The 24,497-nt window shown below is 34.4% G+C and overlaps 1 protein-coding gene and 1 pseudogene across 1 annotated transcript; one reads left to right on the forward strand and one right to left on the reverse strand.

Moving 5' to 3' along the window:
• Positions 1-8,948: 8,948 nt before the first annotated feature.
• Positions 8,949-10,003, forward strand: LOC140451753 (Y-box factor homolog). Its single transcript, XM_072545600.1, is given in 1 exon segment — positions 8,949-10,003. A coding segment is annotated over 1 exon segment (963 nt). The 5' UTR covers positions 8,949-9,040.
• A 468-nt stretch (positions 10,004-10,471) lies between these two features.
• Positions 10,472-11,708, reverse strand: LOC140451930 (Y-box factor homolog; annotated as a pseudogene).
• Between the last annotated feature and the right edge of the window lie 12,789 nt (positions 11,709-24,497).

Raw genomic sequence — 24,497 nt, forward strand, 5'->3', positions numbered from 1 at the left:
CCATCACAATCTACTTAACTGTCGTAAGAATCATTTCGGCATGTTTTTTTGACTCGTTAGTACTTTTTACGTAAATATCATTATTTCTTATCAATGTGATATAGAGTAAGTAGTTTTCAAGTTAATTGCGTCTAAAGATAATGTTTAAAATATATAATCTTACTTTTTTGCTTATTTCGCATGAGTGTCTTTAATAATTGAATGAAGTTGCTGATCTGTTAATTCTAATTCTAAATTTTTATGAATGTTTAATATTAATTATACTTTTTCAACTCTTGGAAGTACTAAATCACTCTTTCAGAAATTATCAACCTTGGAAGTAGTAAAGCTCATTTAAAATTAATTAGGTTGAGGTTATTTATTTGTGTTACAACTTTCAGACCAATAAAGTAATTAAAAAGCATAAGATTACTTACTGTTATAGTAGTTTCTGGCGAAAATGTGGGATATAGTTTGTGTATGCACAAGAAAAGAGGGCGTGCTGCTGCTCAAAAATATCTGCAATTATTTCCTAACAGACGACAATCCCATTACAGGACTTTTAAAAGTATTTACGACTGGTTGGTGGAAACTGCTCCATCCAAAGCGAGGTCTAGGATGCCCAAAAATAATTACAATGAATCAGAAGGAAGGTGTGTTAGTAACAATGGCTAATGAACCTTAGTTAAGTACCAGACGTTTATCAGCAATAACTTGCCATGCTTCAGTTTTCAGAATATTCTAAAAAGAAGACTTAAGACCTTACAATTTTACTTCAGTGCAGAGTTTGCTACCCACAGATCTTCCTCGACGAATTGAATTTGCACAATTAGTTATGAATAGAACAAATGCGAATATCAATTTTATTAGCAAAATTCTTTTTACCGATGAAGCCACTTTCACACCTAAAGGCATAACTGGAGAAATTGTCGCATTTGGGATAACGAAAATCCACATGCACACTTTCAACATGAACTGAGAGTAAATGTTTGTTGTGGAATTTTTAGTGATAATTTAATAAGTGCCTTTGAATTAGCTGCAAATTTCAACGGAAATTCATATTTGGAATTTCTTTAAAATACCCATTTTGATGATCTGGAAGAGCTACCATTAAGCCAAAGTATAGACATATGATTTATTCAAGATGGCGCTCCTACATCTCATTTCCTTATTTCAAAATTAATAATCAGTTTCCTTATAGATAGATAGAGCGAGGAACTGAGTTTCCATGGTCTGCTCGAAGTCACTTAAATTTTTATTTTTCGGAACATATCAAGACAATTGTGTATGCTCAAGAAATTAACACCCGACAAGTATTATCGCAACAAATAGAGAATGCCGCAAATTTGATTAGAAAGCAACCAAACATATATCTGAAAGTTAGGAGATTGAAAATTTATTAAATTGATTTATTGTTACAGTAGTCTAAATATTTTTTTTGTCTTAGGTAACTATCACTTTATTAACAAGCTCGGCTTAAAAATAATTGTTTTAGTATAATAAAAATCATTGTTCTAATTTTTTATAAAAATTATTAATATGAAAAAATTTGGAATGGAATTTTCCGAATCTACTAAATTGTTTAACTGTATTAGTGACATAGTTATGACTCGTGTGAAATGGATGTTAGCAATAAAATAAGATTATGTATTTTAAACATTACATTTAAACGCGAAAATTACTTTATTGCATTAAGACAAAAGAATGATATTTACGTAAAAAAATAAGAAAGAATAAAAAAACATGCTGATTCATTATATATATATATATATATATATATATATATATATATATATATATATATATATATATATATATATATCTACATCTACAGTTGCGTAGATTTTGAAGGGAAAAAGAAAGTATCTATCCTTCAGCACGCCTCTGGTAGGACAGCGGAAAACTATCTTTTAATTTTAACACCAGTTAAAATATCCTAACATGTGTAAACTGTTTGTCAAGTTTGAACAAAAAATATTGCAAGGTCAAAAACAATGGTCTAAATTCGGTTTAGAATATTTATAATAAATAACACTCTGTATCTCGGTAAGGTGGAATATTCTTCTAAGTGTTTTAGGTTAAATCTTCGTATTTTGTCTTAACGTTTCTCCAGTTACCATATGGACCATTCTTAATGAAACCCCCTGTATATGTGGCAGATAAACAGCCAATTAGAAATATCTCTAGAACTAAAAGTAACTGAATCATGTACATTGGATTTAAGGGGTTTTGAAGACTGACCTGTTTAATGAACATATTTTATCTATTTTCTACTGTCGGTTATATGGGAAGTTGCTTATGACTTCGTTTGTTTTTAAAGGGACACCCTATATATTTTTTAATTTTAGGAATATTATCGCTATTTTGAACATTTTGTGTAATGACTTCCCTATACCTATTGTAAACCGTTTTAAGTTATATATTTTTTTAAGAAAATCACACTTTTCTACATGTATACGTTTAAAGATCAATATTCTCTAACGCAATTTGAAAAAAAAAATCCTTAGCAACTTATTGATCACATAAAGCTTTATCGTTTACGTTTACAATATAAATTTATCTTTTTCTTTATACAGAGTGCTGTCAAAATTGACATTAAATCGGCATTCTAAATTTTTCTTTTTTTTTCAAATTGGACAACCTGTATATGATTAATTATTTTAGAAGAATACGTTTTTCACTATTGATCTGTGTTAGTATTTCCTATACCTATCTCTTGCAGTTTTCGATTATATTGCGTTAATTTAGAACTGTCTTATTGTAAGTTAAACATTGAACAATTAAAAAGATACTACGAAAAATACTACTTGATGATCAAAGAAAATAGCCACTAGCTGATTAATGTAATAACTGTTCAAAATTTTGCCATTCAAAACTTCCATTTTTTAATTATATTTTCATTAGTATCTCTCCATCTATTTCTTTAAAAACTTAAAGGACTTTATTTATCATATCTTCCTTAGTAGCGAGAGGTTCAGAGAACACCCTATTTTTTTACATATCCCCAAATAGAACGGTGATAATTGTGGGATCTTGTTGGCCAAAAAACGGACCTTTATTAGCTACCCATCTATCGCTAAATATTTCATCAAGCAATGTGCCGACTCATCGAATATTGTGAGCCGGTGATCCATCTTGTGGCAACTAAGCCTTTTTAGCCGTATTATTATAAAACGTGCAATTCTAGTACAATATTACTTGCCGCAAAATGTTGCAGTAACGCTCTCCGTTCAAATTTTCGTCATAAGTCATGAGCGCGAATATCTTATTATTTTTCACAGCACAAAACACATTAAACGAAAGGGACGCTTGAAATTTACTTTTTCACGTGTGCTGAGGATTTTCGTCACTCCAGAAGTGACTGTTTTGACGGGTAAACATACCATTTTTTGTAAACGACAATTCGTCACACCAAATATTTTTTTTTGTAAAATTTTAATCTTTTTGGCATTTCATTAAAATACATTTACAAAACTCTATACGTCTTACAGAACGTTCAGGATGTAAATGTATACGAATAAGAGGTCCAATGATTTTTCTTAAAGTTCTGTGATTTGTTCTAGTCGATACCTATAACCGATAACAATTGCTCACATTCCCGTAAGGATGAATTAGGATTAGCTGCAACCATATCCCAGGATATCTATTTGTAAGTTTTGATTGTCGATGTAGGTTTTGCACTTGTTCCTTTTGCTCATAATTTGACCAAACTGGGAACAGTTGTTCAATAAACGTTTAACAGTTTTATCATTTGGACGAGGCTTCTCAGGATATCTCACAGTACAAATACGGCAAGTTCTGGTTACTATTCTATAGCACTCACCGTAAATTATAAACAAATTTAAAAAATCATCGTTAGCATATCCTTAATGAGCCATTATTATTTTGTCAAGAAAATTAGGCAAATTATTATAACTTTCACTCAACGGCATACAACAAAGTTACTGTTACACATTAACAAATTGACATTTGTTAGAATATTGCTACTTGATAAATACATTTTTTGTGACAAAAATGTATAAAGTTAATTTATTTGAAAACTGCAAGGAATGGGTATAGGGAATACTAATACATATCGATAGTGAGATACGTATTCTTAAATTAATGCATCACATACAGGATGTCCAATTTGAAAAAAAAGTAGTTAATACGAAAATTTAGGATGCTGGTTTCATGCCAATTTTGGCACCACCGTAACCTAACCACCCTGTATAATAAAAAAGGCAACTTAACACTGTAAATGACAAGGCTGTATATGTTTAATAAGCTCCTAAGGAATTTATACTTTTATTTAAATTACATTAGAGGATATTATTTTATGTACATGGTAGAAAAGTGTACTTTTCCTGTAAAAACCATTTTAACTCAAAAAGGGTTCAGAATAGGTATAGAGAAGGATTGACAAAAAATGTTGAGAATAATGTGAATATATCTAAAATTAAGAAATATACTCATATATCTCATTAAGAATACGTCGTAGTAAGTGCTAGTAAATAGATGAAAATATTTTTATAAAACAGTTTAAATTTCAAAACTCCTTCTATCCAATTTTCATGATTCAATTTCCTTTAGTTCTCGAAATATTTCTAATTGGCTGTTTATCTGCCGCACATATATGTATGTACAGATACATAAATACATACATATATATACAGTGTGGAAACCACTTATGGAATAAAATTGTTTGTTTCCTTATTTTAGAAAATAATAAAAAACGTTGAGATACCTTAACTTTTAAATTTACATGTACGCTTTTTAAACATAAATTTGAATGTACAGGGTGATCCAAGTAAGTTTGGCATAGTCCATAATCTGTAGTTTAAATAACACCCTGTATATTTTTATGTTTTTAAAAGCTCCTTAACAACCCAATCTCAACGAACTATATCATGTAGGGTCTATTATGAATAATACAAGGTGAAATTTTGAAATTAAGTATAATTTTCTTCAAGACAATTAATTCATGGAATACCCGAGGTAATTGATTGGTTACATTAAAATAAATGCTCAAAATATTCTTCACCTTGTTGTTGGCAATATAATACAGTCTCCTATAAAACTCGTTCCGAACTTTGTTTAAAGTTTGAGGTGAAATATTCCGTATTTCTGTAGTTATCCTATCCTTTCTTTGAGGTCTTCAATGCTAGTTGGTCGTGTTGCATATACTTTGCTCTTGAGATAACTACACAGAAAATAATCCAAAGGCGTAATATCTGACGACCTAGCTGGCCACTCAGTAGTACCCCTTCGTCCAATCCATTTATTGAAGATTTTATTCAAGTAATTTCTCACCATTACAGCATAATGGGGTGTTGCACCGTCCTGCTGGAACCAGACAGTTTCATGCGGTAGGGTCAGATCTATTGGTGGATTGGGATATAAGTTAGCCAACTGAGGAAGAACATCGTCTCTTAGCATGCTTAAATATTTTTTCGCTGTCAAATTACCATCTACAAATATGGGACCAATAATAATATGATCTCCTATAATAGATGCCCAAACATTCAACTTTTGAGGATACTGAGTATTCCAATGAGGATTTTTTGCTGACCAATATCTACAGTTTTGTCAGTTTACCTCCCTGTTCAATGTAAATGTTGATTCATCAGAAAAAAGAATTGTGCCAAGAGCTATTTCATTTGTGTTAACTTTATCCATCATTCTTTCGCAGAAATCCATTCTACCATCTGGACCTTCTTCTGTTAGCTCCTGCACAAAAGTCAATTTATATGGATGAAGTTGTTCGTCATGGAAACACCTTAGGACAGTTGTGTGACTCACATTATTTGACGTGAACTTGACGTTGGATTCTCTGCGACTCTTAACAAAATATCCACTTTTACCTCATCTTCAATGAAGTTCGGTTTTCTTTTTAATGGTTTGACATGTCGAAGTTCTCTGAATTGTGCATAAATTTTAGACACAGTACCTTGTGCAATATTAGGCAACTAAGGATACCTCTGATTAAATAAGTTTGCTACTTCAACTTGACTTCTACAAGTCTCCCCGTAATCTATCATCATTAAAATCTCAATTCGGTGGGTCTCAGTTAAATATTTTATTTTTATTTCTGCAAGAAATTAGCTTTTAATTAGGAATTTGTTATTTTAATGTAAAATGTCAATACACCAACAACTGATTGATAACAATCCGCATTATTTACTGATTTAGTTTAATTAGCAGACTATCTAGACGGTTTTTACCTACTCATGACAAAAAATGTTAGAGTAGAAGTGTATTGTCTGTATTTAGCTAATTTAAAATAATACCATAACACGTGATAAATTATTAATTTCAAAATTTCACCTTGTAATATTCATTATAGACCCTAGATAATATAGTTCGTTGAAATCAGGTTGTTCAGAATCTTTTAAAAACATAAAAATATACAGGGTGTTTCATTTAAAATAAGGATTATGGACTATGCCAGACTGGCGTGGATCACCCTGTACATTTAAATTTATGTTTAAAAGCGCACATTTAATTTAAAAGTTAACGCGTCCCAGAGTTTTTTGTATAAAAAGGACACAAACAATTTTATTCCATGAGTGGATTCCACACTTTCGGTAATTCCTAAATGAAAAGCCTTTTAAAAAAAATCTAAAACACGCCGATTTTTAAGTTTAATGTTCTCTACATTTTACAATAAAATTTCATTATACACATTAAGGTGATGACGTCGTCGGCTCTTTTTTTTAAATGTATTTTTTTAGACCGAAAAAATGAGCTGAGTCCAAAAAAGTATGGGGGGGGGTCTAAAGAATATAATTTGAAAGATATGGGTTTAGAAAATTAGTTTTTATTGATTTCTAATAATAATAGATTATAAATAAATTATAATAAATAACTTAAGAGTAATCCAGTAATTAATACATGAACATCTTAAATGTTCGAATTGCAGTCCATGTTGTATTTGACAGTAACGCAAACGTTATATAAATTCTTGTAGAACCTTGTTTATGATTTCTTGAAAAATATTTATTTATATGTTAATTTCTTTACGAATTCTTGTTTTTAAGTCTTCAACATTCTCAGGTTTTATTTTATAAACAGTCTTCAAATGACCATACATAAAATAATCCAAAGCGTTGAGGTCTGGCGACCTCGCTGGAAATTCAATATGTCCACGTCTTCCAATTCTCCTGTACGGAAAAATTTCGTTTAGGTGCCTTCAAACATCTACAGCATAATGCGGAGGCGCACCATCCTGTTCAAACCATAAAATTTCATCAAAACCTACTATGAAATAAATTAACTAAAGTAGGTAAGAGATTCCCCCTTAAAAACTGAAGGTATGCTGGCCCGTTTACATTGCCTTCGAAAAAGTAGGGTCCGATGATTTTATTTCTTACAATGCCAGCCCATACGTTTACCTTTTGCGGATATTGTGTATGATGTTCCCGCATCCAGTTGGGGTTTTATTTCGCCCAGTACATATTCTGACAGGTGACCTCGCCATTTATTGTGAATGTAGTCTCATCAGAAAAAATAATATTCTTAACCCAGAGAGTGTTTCGGTGGCAGTTATCCATCATTGTTTAGCAAAATTTTGTTCTTTTAAATCATCCTCGTTTAATTCCCATACAAGTGTGCATCTAAAGGGACGCCATTTTTCAAGTTTTATTACTTTGTGTACCGTTGTTTTGCAAACATCGAGATCACGACTAACCTTATGTAGTGTGCGCATCTTCTTCAAAAGCAAATCTAATGTATCATAATTTACAGAGGGACGATCTGATTTGCGTGCATTTTCGACCGTACCAGTTTCTCGAAATTTTTTTTTAAATTTTACTTACTGTTGACTAAGTTATGGGTCTTTTTGGATATTTATCATTAAATAAATTACACCCTTCCATCTGAGTTCGCGATTTTTCTCCATACCCAATCATTATAAGTATTTCAATTCTATGCTTTACAAGTAAATTCATCTCTACTTCAAATTAATTCTAATCAATAATACAGAGCATTCACGAATTAATACAATTATTGTACTACTTAATTGTTATTGAACGTTACTAAAAATAATTACATTTCACTAAAAACTAGTAGTAGGCTTCTTTTTGCAATCGGTAATCAATGATTTATTTTCTAAGCGCATATCTTTCAAATTATATCCATTAGACCCCGAGTATTATACGTTTTTGGAAGCAGTTCATCGATCTAAAAATGTCATAAATTATAGGGTGTTACATTTAAAAAAAGAGTCGATGACGTCCTCACTTCAATGTGTATTACCTTTTATAATGAAATTTTGTTGTAGAATTTAGAATATTAAACTTAAAAATCGACGTGTTTTAGTTTTTTTTAAAAAAGCTTTTCATTTAGGAAATATTGAATTTCTTAACACTTTACCTTATTTCTATATATATATATATATATATATATATATATATATATATATATATATATATATATTTATATATTTATATATATATATATATATATATATATATATATATATATATATATATATATATATATATATATATATATTTATATATATAGAAAATAATTTCAGGTTTTAGGAGAGTTCTCGCTCAACAGTTATAGAATAAAAGACATTTCTTTCCTCTATTGATGACGTTTCGTGTATTACATTTGTACACATCATCAGTTCATCTACAGTATTTAAATCAGCAAACATCCGTAGATAAAAAAAATTGCCCATTACAAAACGTATGCAGCAATAATATGATGAAAATGAAAATAATTGCTTAATTAATTTATGGACCATATATTTTTTAATTTTAATCTATATGGTTTATACTGTTACGAAAGATTTATCCCACATAGGAAAAGTCCATTGACGAAAAAGATAGTGAAGTTTGAAACGTCAAAAAATTATTATATAGTTGTCATATAGTTATATGGTATTGTCATATTGTTGGTGATGAATAAAGTTAATTTTCAAGAAGTGTAACATTGGTGACAGCGGTAGGATAAAGAAATATTTAGCAATTGTTAAGGGTAAACACAAGATCTTTGAACAACTGAATTCGAAAGGAAGGAAGTAACATCTAAGGTGAGGTAGCGGATAACATCTTCCACCGGCCCGAACATCATGGCTGAAGCGGAGCAACAACAAACAGTGCCAGAACAACCTAAGGCAGTCCCAAAACAGAAGGAAGTACTCGCAACTAAGGTAACTGGCACAGTAAAATGGTTTAACGTCAAAAGCGGTTATGGATTTATCAACAGAAATGATACCAAAGAAGACGTTTTTGTGCACCAATCAGCCATAATAAAGAATAACCCGAAGAAAGCCGTCCGATCAGTGGGCGACGGTGAAGTTGTAGAATTTAGCGTAGTCGTAGGTGAAAAGGGTAACGAGGCGGCCAATGTAACTGGCCCTAACGGTGACCCAGTAAGAGGTTCGCCTTATGCCGCCGACTGAAGACGAGGATTCCGCCAGTGGTATTACCCGAGAGGAAGACGTGGTGGACGTCGTGGCGGTAGCCGAGGCGGCGGACCGCCAAGAGAAAGCCAAAGTGAAGGCGAATTAAAGGATGAAGTACAATCAGGCGGCGAAGGCGGCCCAGGTGGCCAAGGACCCCCACGTCGGTATGCTCCAAGACGAGGACGTGGAGGATATTCATATTACAGGGGACCCTATCGCGGACCGCCAGGAGAATTAGAACAAAATGGAGATGCTCCATGTGGTCGTCGGCCCCCACGTGGCTTTTTCCGTCCTAATTACCGTGGAGGTCGCGGCGGCGCAAGAACACGTTCCCAGGACAGCCAGGGCCAGGCTGGAGAGCTAAACGGTCAAGAAGGTGGACCACGTGGACCTCGTGGACCACGCTACCGCAGACGTGGCCCAGCCCGTCCAAGAGCCGATAACTCTCAGTCGGAGTCTGCAGGAGGGAACCAACCAAATACCAAGGTTCCCGAAAAAGCTGTATCTGATAAGACCGAAGAACAGTCTTTATTTTCCACTTATATTGAACAACATAGCGAAAAAATAATAAATAAAAAGAACTCCCAATTACTGTATATTTGTAGTTATCTAAAAACACTACAGTAATGCAATAAAGAAAAAACACCAATACTTACATGACTAGCACCCAAAGATTTTGACATGAGATTACTGTTTACGAAAAAATCATGTTACCCATAAATGTAAGTCGAAAATAAACTGTCCTGTGTTTACACTTTTACGGATTTTTTTTGTATTTTTTAAACTTTTTTTGGTTCTTTTCCGTTTGCTCACAAGATGGAAAAGACTTTTCAAAGTTAGATGTTGCAATCATATTTTTTTGGTACGACACTCGTCAATGTTGACAAGACAAGGTGTCGAATTTTTAAATGATTTTTTTTTACTTTATTGTTATGAAGGAAAAATTTTGCAGCATGACATAAGGTCTCAAGACATTTCATGCACGTTACATAAAAAAATACAAAAAGCAGTTTGTCGCCATTTTCAAACGAGTTGCAATTTGCTTATCTACAATTTACAATTTTATTATTTATTTATTTACGATTTTACGTATAAAATCATCAATGGGAATATAAAAAGTATCAAACATGTTTTCGAAACCCCAGTTGAAAATTGTGGCGCCAAACCGTAGCAAATTTTTTTTGCAGGTATTTTTTTCTTACAGATGAATTGACAAAAATTATTAGTGACACAAACATTCGCCATGAAATGCCTTTTGTCTGCTTTTACTTTCACAAACTCACGCGCTAACGTTGTTAAATATTTTATGATTATAGAGTGATGGACTTGAGCGCGATTACCCTTAAGCACTGCTCTCTGTAGTTGTGTTCTGCACTGGTTGACTTTCTTCGGTCTTATCAGATACAGCTTTTTCGGGAACCTTGGTATTTGGTTGTTTCCCTCCTGCAGACTCCGACTGAGAGTTACCGGCTCTTGGACGGGCTGGGCCACGTCTGCGGTAGCGTGGTCCACGAGGTCCACGTGGTCCACCTTCTTGACCGTTTAGCTCTCCAGCCTGGCCCTGGCTGTCCTGGGAACGTGGTCTTGCGCCGCCGCGACCTCCACGGTAATTACGACGGAAAATGCCACGTGGGGGTCGACGACTACGGGGAGCATCTCTATTTTGTTCTAATTCTCCTGGCGGTCCGCGATAGGGTCCCCTGTAATATGAATATCCTCCACGTCCTCGTCTTGGAGCATACCGACGTGGGGGTCCTTGGCCACCTGGGCCGCCTTCGCCGCCTGATTGTACTCCATCCTTTAATTCGCCTTCACTTTGGCTTTCTCTTGGCGGTCCGCCGCCTCGGCTACCGCCACGACGTCCACCACGTCTTCCTCTCGGGTAATACCACTGGCGGAATCCTCGTCTTCGGTTGGCGGCATAAGGCGAACCTCTTACTGGGTCACCGTTAGGGCCGGTTACATTGGCCGCCTCGTTACCCTTTTCACCTACGACTACGCTAAATTCTACGACTTCACCGTCGCCCACTGATCGGACGGCTTTCTTCGGGTTATTCTTTTATGACTGATTGGTGCACAAAAACGTCTTCTTTGGTATCATTTCTGTTGATAAATCCATAACCGCTTTTAACGTTAAACCATTTTACTGTGCCAGTTACCTTAGTTGCAAGTACTTCCTTCTGTTTTGGGACTGCCTTAGGTTGTTCTGGCGCTGTTTGTTGTTGCTCCGCTTCAGCCATGATGTTCGGGCCGGTGGAAGATGTTATCCGCTACCTCACCTTAGATGTTACTTCCTTCCTTTCGAATTCAGTTGTTCAAAGATCTTGTGTTTACCCTTAACAATTGCTAAATATTTCTTTATCCCACCGCTGTCACCAATGTTACACTTCTTGAAAATTAACTTTATTCATCACCAACAATATGACAATACCATATAACTAACTGACAACTATATAATAATTTTTTGACGTTTCAAACTTCACTATCTTTTTCGTCAATGGACTTTTCCTATGTGGGATAAATCTTTCGTAACACTCTTCACTATCTTTTTCGTCAATGGACTTTTCCTATGTGGGATAAATCTTTCGTAACAATACAATAAACTGTTTTCTTCACTTCCATCGTATTATTGCTGCATGTCTTTTGTAAAGTAAACCATGTACAAATTTTTTTGTATTTCTGGATGTTTGGTTATTTAAATAATTTTGTAGATAAACTGATGAAGTGTGTAAAATGAATACACGAAACGTTTTCAATAAAAGAATAAAGGGGATTCTTTATTTTCTTTTATTTTCCAACTGTTAGATCGAGAATCACTATCTTAGTTAATCATAGTATATACACAATATGTCCCACTAAGTTGGAACCATATGGAAAACTTGTTTATTATTAATTTTACGAAAAGAGAATTCTTTATAAAAAGTTCTTCATGTGCTATAATCTAAAATACAATTATCAGATATCAAATTTTATCAATAGTGTACGAGGTATCTCAAAAATATGAATTTCGGTCAACAGTTAAGTACCTTTATATTTCACAATATCGAAAATTGTGATTAAAGGTTTATCAAAACTAAAAACTACGTTTAAATATACAATTACATACATTTACATTAAAAGAATAGGTTTCCTCATTCTTTACTAACCTTTTTTATTTTAAATGAATGTTTTTATCTCTTGTCATTATGAGACCAAAAAATGAAAAGCATATTTTGCAAATAAGAACATATACAACTAGTGTAACTAACATTACATTATTACTGCAAATAAATATTTATTTTTCCCCTTAAACTCGACATATACTCCTTCTCGTTCAACACATTTAATCATTCTATTAGCAAATTCACGTACTACATTTTTATCATTTTTGGAAAAATTTCCTGGCAAATTTCTAAAATAATTCTCTTCAAATGGTTAACATCTGAAACGGCGCTTTCTTGCAATCATTTTGTTTCAGTAACTCCATAAGAAATAATCAAGGAGAATTCATTGATATTAGTTTGTAAAAACTGCAAATATCGTTCAGCGTTCAGAGCTTGGTGAAAAAAAGGTTATTAACCTGTTATTATAAATGCCACTCCACAGGTTCGTCTTAAATAAATATTGATAACCAGTCTTAATACAAAAATTTGGATTTTCGTAACGAGACCGTCCCATTTGACGAAAATGTTGCTTCATCGGAAAAGACTATATGCCCTCTTCTAACTCCCCTTGGACGAGATAGCAAAAATCAAGGCGCCTGCAAGACTTGCTATGCATTTTTACTTAGTTTTTTGCATCAAATATTATTGGGATGTCTATTATCAAAAATAAAAGCTCTTATTTATGTGTTTTCTAATGTTCTCCCACAATCAAAATAACTTTATTAACACAATTTTATTTTCTGTATCAGGAATTTCTACTAAATTTTATAAATATTTTCCAACAAATTTGTCTAAATACAACTGATGTTTTAAAAGTAAATATCAAACATATCTTTCTATAAACAAATCGTAATATCCTCTATATATCAATTCTACTATTATATCAAATCATAATATCCTAGTTAGTAATTAGTGTATCCTCAATTTCACATAACTATAGTTAAACTTGCATTGATATTGTAGACAAGAAATTGGACATGTTGAGGCATGAAAATATTAAAAAACGATCAGGTTATGTGTTTCTTAATAACAAGATATAAAAATGTTTATTTAAAAAGAAACAGATTAGTAAAAATAAAAAAAATTCTTTTTTAAGTATGTAACTATATATTTGAACGTAGTTTTTAGTTTTGATCAACATTTCTTAATAACAATTTTCGATATTGTGTTAAAGGTACGATTCAACGAAATTCATATTTTTTGACATACGTCGTATAACTATTATTAAAATTTAATATCTGATGATTGTATTTTGGATTTTAGAACATGCAGAGAACTTTTTATAAATAATAATTTTTATCTTAAAATTATTCATAAAATTTTTTTATTTCAAATCCTTTATAAAAGGATTTGAAATAAAAAATTTTGTGATACATGGTATACCGCTAGCTACAGGAACTTAGTTTCCTAGTGGATATTCATAAAAAGTTTTCGATATGGTTCCAACTGAGTAGGACATATTGTATATAAGATCAGATGCCACAAAGGCATAGCAGCGAGGACGAAAAGTCCGAGCTCGCAACCTTGAAGATGCTCTTAAAGGAGAAAGACAAAGAGAAAATCTCAGAGCTACTAGCGCAGGTGTTGGAATCCCAACAAACCATTATAGGGCGATCGAACAATAAATTTGATGAACTAAAAACGGCATCCAAAGAAAGCCAAAAGAAAACCTCTTAAAACCAGGCCAAAAAAGCAGCAGAGCACGGAACCACGGAGAAGTCTACGGGAACAATCCCAAAGACAAAAATCCCTACACCTGCCGAAAAGCCAAAAAAGCGTCAACAAGAACAGGATCCCATAAAAGAGAAAAAGAAGACAACTTCCCGCCACTAGCGACACCAGTGCAACAGGAAAATGATGCAAGCGCCATACCACGCCCTCCGAATTCATGTCAAGTACCAAGTACAGACTAATGGAAACACACAACGATACAATCCAAAAGCCAGAACTACAGGCAAATCCACGACAGCCAAAGCTAACTATAATAAAATTACAGGGTATGTGCCAGACAGGAGTGATCCTAGACATCGCTCAAAAGAAAAAAGTGATAACTGTCAACAAGTTATCAAGAAATGGACAGGAAACACTCATCGAACACAGGCTCAACCGGATGGTCTAACTCATAGAAGAGTACAATAAAACCAAACCCATACAATGGATAGCCGCCTTTCTCTTGAGGAAGATATAAAACCTATGAGGAAGAAGGGTTTTAAAAGGCCTACCCTCCGACATAAAGATTATTTACATCTACAATAACCTAAAAGAGGAATACAACATTGACTGTGAATCAGTAAAAAACGTGACCTCAAGAGGAAGCCACAGAAGAAAGTTACCAATATTTTTACTAACACTGGAGAAAGAGAACGTGGAATAAGCCAGGCGCATTACAAACCTGATGCATAATAACATTCAAATAGAGAACCTATAAAAATCAACTTTTCCCACGCAGTGCTTCGACTGCCAATGGAGGACCACCCCAGCAGAGAATGCCATATGCATTGCGAACAGAAGGCGAAATGCGCCAACTGTCAAGGACAGCATCCGGCAAACTTCAGAATTCTGAATCTTGATCTCGAAGCAGCAGCAGGATAAACTCAGCCAAGGAACTGGTCACTAGAATTGTCCACGAGGCGATTTTCGACATACTGTTAGTACTGAACTAAGGCAGGCTAACAAGGGATACTTAAGGATAGGCTTCCGGAACCCAGGAGGCATAAGGGCCAACCAAAACATCTTGGACGAACTGGTCAACAGGTATGAAATGGATGTCGTAGCAATACAGGAAACAAAGCTCATCAACAACATCAACATAAAGTTTCCTGGCGATGACGTATATAGGAACGATATCACAGAAAGATCAGGAGGCACAGCAATCCTAGTGAAAAAAGAAATTAGACATATAAGAATCATGACACCACTACAACAATATGAAAGCAACAACAAGTAGAATACAAATGAGACAAGGAAAAGTCAGGATTACCTCCGCCTGCGTAAGACTTCAGGATCCACTGATCCAAGAAGAATTAAATACGTTTCTAAATATAGGCAAACCCTCAATTATAATAGGAGACCTAAACGCAAGATCCCCTAACTGGAATGATAGAGCTACGAAGAGAAACGGAAGACTACTAAACCAATTTATAGAAAACGACAACACCATGGCAATGGGCTCCACAAACCCGAGACATTATCCAGGACATGGACTTACCACTCACATAGATATTGTAGTCGCTAGAGACCTTCAAACGGAAATAAAAACACTTAACGAAGCAACAGCGGACCACAAGCCTATCCTACTGAAAATAGAAACCTGGAAGGAAAAAAGTATAATTAAAAGAATCAATAGAAAACAAAGTGAACAAATTTCAAGAGACCTGTGAGCACATATAAACATAGTCCCAGTGATAGACAACCCACAAGTAATAGAGGATAGAGTCCTAGAGTTTGAAAACACCATACGACAAGCACTCAGGAACAGCACTACATGGGAAGATTCAAAGACATATCACAAGAACTAAAGGACTTGATGAGGGAAAAGAATAGAGAAAAGCATACACAGCGAGAAGGACAAGGAACCAGGTGGACAAAAACCGAACAAAGAGACTAAATAGAGAGGTCAAAATAGCACTACAACAACACCGTAGTCAAAGCTGGGAAAACTACACGAGAAACATGGAAAAACAAGGCCCAAATATGCAAAATATTTTGAAGCTCCTAAGAATACTCAGAAAGGATAAAAAGCCAATACACGGAGAAGACGGAATAGTATACTCCACTGAGGAAAAATCAGAAGTAATGAGGACTACTATTGAGGGAGAGAGTGCACATTAAATTACCACCCAGTCGAAGAAATCCACAAACCTGAGCACGTAGGGCCCAACCCTTTGACTACCAAGTCTCCGAACTGGGCGTAGCTCCGAACAGAGACTTGAGGCCCAAGTAAGCAATTTTAGTTCGCGGATAAGTCACATAAAGATAACAGGAATAAAGCTACTAACGCTAGCCTGAATTTTTAATCGGATAGGGTACCATGTTAGAGTTCTATTACCCAGGACTCCCACATGCAGAGCATTTGGCTGATAGTTGTGCCCCTATCGCGCATCAGAGTGCTATAGGGGGGAAAGGGATGGTCTGGAGCATTGAAGCGCGGTGGAGTAATTCCTGTTTATAACTCGAATCAATACACCTCGCTCCAATGAATTGTTACACCCGAACGTAATTCTTAGGGGTGAACATGTCTCACAGGCTGGGTTTAATTAAAGTGCTTGCTTGCGCTTGCCAGCATTTGTTAGTGATCTAGGGGCTCGGGAGACCTTGGAAGCCCTGAAGAAGACATCGAAGAGAATGACGAAAGCTCGGTTCAATGATAAATAATTAAAGAGCTTTAACCTGATTTTCAACGAATATCATCATTATCATAATCATTCTCAGCATATTCTACCGAGTGTGGTGCAGCCTCCCTTACATATTCAGTCTTCATTTCTGCACAGGATTGTCTAAAATTCGCTTTTCTTTGCCATGTTGCTTGTTTCCTTATGTCATAGTCCCATCTTAAATTTGGATGTTTTCTTGGTCTCTTGACGCCTCTTGGATACCACAGTGTAATTCTAGCGGACCACCTATTGTCAGATCTTCTCGCTAAATGTCTCGCCCACTGCCATTTTCAAGATTTAATTTTATGGATTACATCTGACACCTTGGTTTTCTCTCTGATCCATTGTATTCTTTTTCGATCTCTCTTTGTTATACCTAGCTTGCATCGCTCCATTGACCTTTGAATTACTTTGAGTTTGAATATTATCTCTTTCTTTAGTGTCCAAGTTTCGCAGCCATATGTCATTATTGGTAGTATACACTGATCGTGTGCTTTTTTTCTTCAGGTGGATTGGCATCTTCGATTTGAATATAACTGCATTGCTACTAAAAGCCTTTACTTCTTCTGTTGATTTCTGTAAGTAAGTAGCCAGATCTATATATTAATTGTCCCAGGTATACATACTCGCTACTGTCTCAAGCGCAGTGTTGTTTATTATTACATCTTGGATATCCACTAGCCCGTTGTACATGGTTTTTGTTTTTGTAAGTTCATTTTTAGGCCAACTTCATTGCTAGCTGCATTTAGGTCGCTTACTGTTTAAAACGAATTTCACATTTTTCAGTAAACTGCTTAAAACAAAAATGTTGCATTTTTTTCGCACATTTGCACAACTTTCCCCAATGTGAACTCTGATATGTTCATTCAAAGAACATTAAGTAAAGTAAAAAGGTAAACTACTATACAAGTAAACTGCTTAAAATGTCTTCCAGTGTGCAATCTCCAATATGCAATCCAATAATCCATATAACATTCGGTTGTATTTCCATATCTATTTGTAATTTAAGAGGTTCTTCATTATTATTTAGCACTTCCAACTTACCTTTCTCTTATTGTTTTCTATAGTTACTCAAATGTTAAGATTTTTTGGCGATAACAAAAAACATGGGGTCTGGCAGTAAAAACTGCTTGAAACAAATTTCACATTTTTATGTTTTTCTTTAGTCTTTCATATGCGTATCCAAAAAACTTCTATGAGTAAACTGATTAATGTGTGCAATTACAAATAATTTTCTCCTCTTAATTGTTCCCTCTTGATTAAGGACTAAGTCCTGTTAATTCTTACAATTAAATATTGGAACTCCTGAAGTTAATACATTGGCTTTTTCACAACTTGCAAGTTTTGGGAACCTCTTATCGTTGATTCTACTGATGTGGTTCTCCATTCTCTGCCTCTCTGCCCATCGATTATATCCCAGACTCTGCATTGTTCTTATAAACTCATTCTGTATCCATATATCTCTTTTAACTCCGCCTGGTACAGTTGGTGGGTGAATTAAGTAGCTCATCAGCTGTCTCTGCCGGTCCCAAGCCCGGATAAAGGAGGAGGGTTTACAGGTGAGGTTAGCAACCTGACTGTGGTAAAAAGAATATGTGCTTATTTGTAGCAATTTCACTGAAGCCTTTAAGGCTTCTTCTTCTTCTTCTCCTCTGTAGTTCGTTTTTTGTCGTCTATAGTTGATATATTTATAAATTATGTCTTTTCTTTCCAGATCTTATTACTTTGTTCCCATTCTTGTGTATGTTACAATGACCATTCTTGTTAGGTACTAAATATTGGAACTTCGAAGTTAATACATTGGCTTTTTCACAACTTGCAATTTTTGGGAACCTCTTATCGTATCGTCGATTCTACTGGTGTAGTTCTCCACTACCTGCCTCTCTGCCCATCGATTATATACCAGACTCAGCATTGTTCTTATAAACTCATTATGTATCCATATGTCTCTTTTAACTCCGCCTGGTACAGTTGGTGGGTGAATTAAGTAGCTCATCAGGTGTCTCTGCCGGTCCCAAGCCCGGATAAAGGAGGAGGGTTTACAGGTCAGGTTAGCAACTTGACTGTGGTAAAAAGAATATGTGCCTTTATAGCAATTGTCGTGAATGCTTCTTCTTCTTCTCCTATGTATGTTACAATAACCATTATTGTTAGGTAGATCTTCAGTTTCTCAACACTCTTTTAGTTTGTAGTTAGTTTTTTCTAACTACATAGTTTCATGAATTTTGGTATTTAGCACCCGTATATTTCTCTGTATATATATATATATACATATATATATATATATATATATATATATATATATATATATATATATATATTTACTGGATGTTTTAAAATTGTAATTGACTTCTGGTATGTGGTTTTTTCATTAAAGTGGTTTAAAAAAGTGGTTGGTTCTTGGTAAAAGAATTTCTTAAATATTGTGTACTCCATTTAAGACGATTTTGCCAGGAGATACACCAACATACCATTTCACCCAGTGTTCGATAACACGGGATGCTCATTCTTTTTGATACCTTAGATATCTGTGATGAGTGAATTTTTCCCTTAGTCGGAGTGTGAGCCATATGACTTAAATTTGGATATCAATCACACTACCAGCTTTTTTCCGGTCTAAATCAGCTTTGATAATCTCAAACAATTTCTTTTGTATATGATTTGGTTCTTTCTAGTAGAATCTTTGCAAGGACTTTATAGTTAGTATTTATAAACGTTATCCCCGATTGTTAATATCTGTCTGTTAATATTGTCTTGTATATATTATTGAATTATCTTGTATATAGATCTGTATAACGCTTCTTTTCCGGGTGTTCAGCACTCCGCGTGTATACCATCGCATCGTGAATTATTATTTTTAAGTTTGTTCATTGCCTTTTCGTTTCTTCGTATTTTTTTTAGTAAAAAGTTACTTCGCAAGTTTTTAGTATTTCCTTCTCATCAGTAATAAGCTTTGGTACCCAGCCTTGATCTTTAAAACACCTTTAAAGAAATGTCTTCACATTTTCTTATATATCTCTAATTATTTGTTCCTGGTACTCTTTTTTTTTCTTTGTATTAGTTTTCTTGTCTGTTTATACTTTTTGACTGTTATTGTGCGAGGGATTTTGTAGCATGTCCCTTTTGTTCATGTTTATTACTTTTATGGATTTCATGCAATCGTCATGGAACCATTTTTGTGCTGTTCTATTTGTGTGTGCTAGTATTTCATCTGATACGCTTGCCAAAATTAATTTTATATTTTTCCAAACAGCGTCTATGATATTATCATTATCTGTTTGTGTAAGCGCTATTTGTATAGCCTTTTGAAATTTCTGCTCTGTCTCATTATCTTGCAAATCTTCAGTATTCCATAATATTGTATTTCATAATATTCTAATCTTTATTTTTACCAGAAAATACTCCGTGTCCCCTCCAACCGCCCCTCTTAGGCTTCTTCCGTATATGTAGTTACTACCCCTCCTGGCATCTACCAGAATGCTTGTAGATCGATCTGATATCTTGTGTCGCTGTCGTTAGAGGCCCACGTTACTTTGTGTTTTTCATTGTGTTTAAATATTGTGATATAAATATTAGCCGGTTGTGTAATGCTGCAAAGTCTATTAACCTTGCTCATGGTTACTTAGATGATGGAGACTATAACTACCTATTGATGGTTTGTATGCTATTTCCTACCCCAATCTTTTCACTGAAATCTCCCAAGATATTATGCATATCCTGTTTGGGCAGATTATTTGTCAGTTCCTCTAGTTTCTCAAAGAGATTACTCTTTTGGATGGTAAGCATCTTGAATCGTTTTTGTTTTTATATTTGATTTAAAGACTCTATAAAATAGTTTATGATTTCCCTTAATACTAATTTTCCTAAAATCCTTCCATGACCTTTCCTTTGCTATTTGCAATTTTTAGCTAAGTAATTTTCTTCTTCTTCTTCTTAAAGTGCCCTCTCCTCAATGGAGGTTGGCTACTACAATTTTAAAATCTTCTCTATCTTCAGCTGTTCTTATTAGCTGTTCAAAATATAGCCCTGTCCATTGTCGGATGTTTCTGAGCCACGATAGTCTTTTCCTTCCTAGGCCTCTCTTTCCCTCGATTTTTCCTTTCACTATAAGTTGGGCATATTGGTACTTATTATTTCTCAGTATGTGGCCTAGGTATGATGTTTTTCTAACTTTTACTGTGTTAAAAAGTTCTCTTTCCTTGCCTATTCTATGCAGCACTTCTTCGTTTGAGGTATGCGATGTCCATGAAATTTTGAGTATTCTCCGGTAGATCCACAGTTCAAAGGCCTCCAATTTATTTACGGTTGATGTTTTAAGGGTCCACGTTTCAACTGCATATAGAAGAGTCGACCAGACGTAGCATTTTGATAAACGTAGTCGAATTTCGAGTTTTATTCGAGAATCACAAAGCAGTTTTTTTTATTTTTTTGAAAGATTTTCTGGCCTGTTCTATTCTCGATCTTATTTCTAGATCAGGATTTAGGCTGCTATCGATCCAACATCCCAGGTACTTAAATCTATTGACCTGTTCTAAAATGTGCCCATTTATTGTGCAAGGTTGAGGTACGTTTTGGTTTTTTCGGATTGACATCACTTTGGTTTTTTTAATGTTTATTTTCATACCAAATTGCTTACAGGTCGAGTTGGTCTTGTCGATGAGTCGTTGTAGACCTAAGTCGGAATCCGCAATTAACACTGTATCATCGGCGTATCTGATACTGTTGATATTTACGCCATTCACCTTGACTCCATCCTTGGAATCCTCCAATGCTTCTTTAAATAGAAACTCGGAGTAAAGATTAAACAGCAGAGGCGACAGAACACATCCTTGTCTAACTCCCCTCCTAATTTCTACTTCTGCGGATGTGAAACCTTCAATCCTAACTCTGGCGTTTTGGTTCCAGTACAAGTTTTTTAAGAATTTGATGTCTTTTCCATCTAAACCGACTTCTTGCAAACGTTCTAATAGTAGGTCGTGTCTTACTCTATCAAATGCTTTTTCGAAGTCTATAAAGCATATAAATATATCTTTCTGTTGGTCGTAGCATTTTTGGGCGAGAACTAGTAAACTGAACAGGGCTTCTCTCGTTCCCATGCTGGCTCTGAATCCAAACTGATCGTCTCCGATGATTGTTTCGCACTTTCTATAGATACGATTATGTACGATTTTTAGTAGGACTTTTACTGCATGGCTCATAAGGCTTATCAGACGGAACTCATTGCAGTGTTGTGGGTTTGGCTTTTTTGGTAGTGGGATGAATATTGACTCCAGCCAATCTTGGGGTATTTTACCTGTATCATAAATGCGATTGAATAAAAGGACAAATATTTCGATATTTTCTTCGCTGATTAATTTTAACGTTTCTGGGTATATTTCGTCTGGACCTGGGCTTTTATTTATTTTAAGATGATTAATTGCATTAATGATTTCAGATTTCAGAATTGTTGGCCTTTCGTTGTTATTTTCCAATCTTGGTTCTTCTCGTATGTCGTGAAAAAGAATTTTAATATAGTTTTCCCATTCTTTCAGTTTATCTTCCGTTTACAATTTTCTGTATTGTTTATTATATCCCTCATAGTTTTCGACTATTTTACGTATTAGATATTTCTGCCCTTCTCTTTCTAACTCTTCCTAACTTCATAAACTATTTATATAAATAGATATAAAAAATTTTTAGTATTTTTCGTTTACAGATGAAATCAGCTTTAGTAAACCATACAATGGCAATTGTAGCAAATATTAAATTCCTATGTGATAGTGTAACAAAGAGTAACCAGGAGACACCTTGCTCGATATTTGTGTGACTTTTCTACACAGAAGACAACATAATAGACACAAAACGAAGGTAAGTGGGTAGCAAATTTAAATTTTTAACAGTAAATGGTAAAAAAAATTATAATATCTATGAACAAAAACTACATTTTTTAGAAGAGAGGTATTATTTTTATTGTAAATTTTATATCGCTTCTTTTCTGATTTCGCAATCGTTTATTATTTCTAAATTACGTTAACTATTGTTATTTTTCATTATTAAAAATATATTTCATTATAAATGTATATTCTGCTTGTTTTTAGTTTTTCTTTTTTTGCAATTGTCAAAGATTTTATCTATTCATTTTGTTACTTACTGCACGGATTTTATTTAAAATTTTATCCTGAAGTTATCCTGGTTATTATTTCGTGATATCCTGGTTTTGCTTTGGAAATAATTTTTCTCATCATAATATGGCTCAAAAGTCCATTGTGGATCCTGATTCGTGGCCATTTTGTTCGGTTTCTGGAGACCTGATGCCATCTTCCGATGAAATTTTGAATACCCATAAATTGGTCTGAACTCCATCTAACATCTAACTCCACCTAATTCAAAGTCGGCATTTGCTTCTTCTCCTGTAGGTGTGCGGTTTGATTTGTAGAGATCATATTGTCTCCCATTTATATTATATGTCCAGCTCATCTGAGTTGCTGTGTTTTAATGAACGTCATATCTAGTTCTTTAAAAACTTGATATTTAAAGTTAAATCCTTATTATATAGCCAGTCCATGTGAGGCCCTTGATCCCATTGTGAGGACACGATTGTGACGAAGGTTTCGTGAAAACAATCTTGTTTACAGATGAGTATTCCTTTTTTTTTTAACTGGAATTTATAATCCATTTGTTACCCTAGAGTAATCTTAAAACACAATACCGTTAACGTCTCCGCTAGTATTTTAGGTGACAACGTAATTAGCCCTTTTTTCATTGTGGAAACTTTGTGTCGTCGTAAATACCTAAATCTACTGAGAAATTACATAATTCCAGCAGTTCGAGCATTATCTATTAATATGGATGAAATTTGGTTGCAGTAAGACGACTGTCCAGCTCACAATGCACGGGAAGTGTTAGATTTTTTAAACATTACGTTTGCAGATGCGCTGAAGAGAATTAAAACATTAAATTATGACGCAACACATTCGCGGTAGGTGTGTGTGTGTGTGTGATGGGAAATAAAATTAATGGAGTACATCCAGAGAATTTGAAGTTTTTTTATGTCGGAACAGTCTCTTAAACTTGTTTATTAGCTTTAGTTTTTGGGTCAGTTTCTACTAGAAAAAGGCTTTCTATACAACATATTTGGAATTAGACCTGCCATACCTAGCGCAAAGAGACCTTGAAAACACACTAACCTACTTAAAGGACTGGTGAGTACAGTTCAGAATTGCCGTAAACCCAGACAAATTATGCGTTCCAAAGTAAGTACTGCCCATGAGACCACCAAGCAGGGAATATCTACGGAGGAGGCCAACCAAAAAAAATATCTAGGACTCATTATGGAAAAAATAATGATACACATTCTGCATAGTAATAATATAAGTAAAACTGAAAGTACAGCAATCATTCTGATGGAAGCTTAAATGGAAACTAAATACAAAACTAACAATGAAGAACAGCAAAATCTAACCAGCAATACCATATGCTTTAGCAAAGTGAAGTCAAACCTACAACACCAACAAAACGATTATCTCATTTCACAGGTTTGTAGCTGTTTTCTGTGACCCTCTTCCCATAAACTCGTATTTTAGCTCGAGTTTATGTGAGGACGGTAGCAGAAAAAGTTGCAATGCA

Source organism: Diabrotica undecimpunctata, chromosome 10 (genome assembly GCF_040954645.1).
Source record: "Diabrotica undecimpunctata isolate CICGRU chromosome 10, icDiaUnde3, whole genome shotgun sequence".
NCBI classification, from domain to species: Eukaryota; Metazoa; Arthropoda; class Insecta; order Coleoptera; family Chrysomelidae; genus Diabrotica; species Diabrotica undecimpunctata.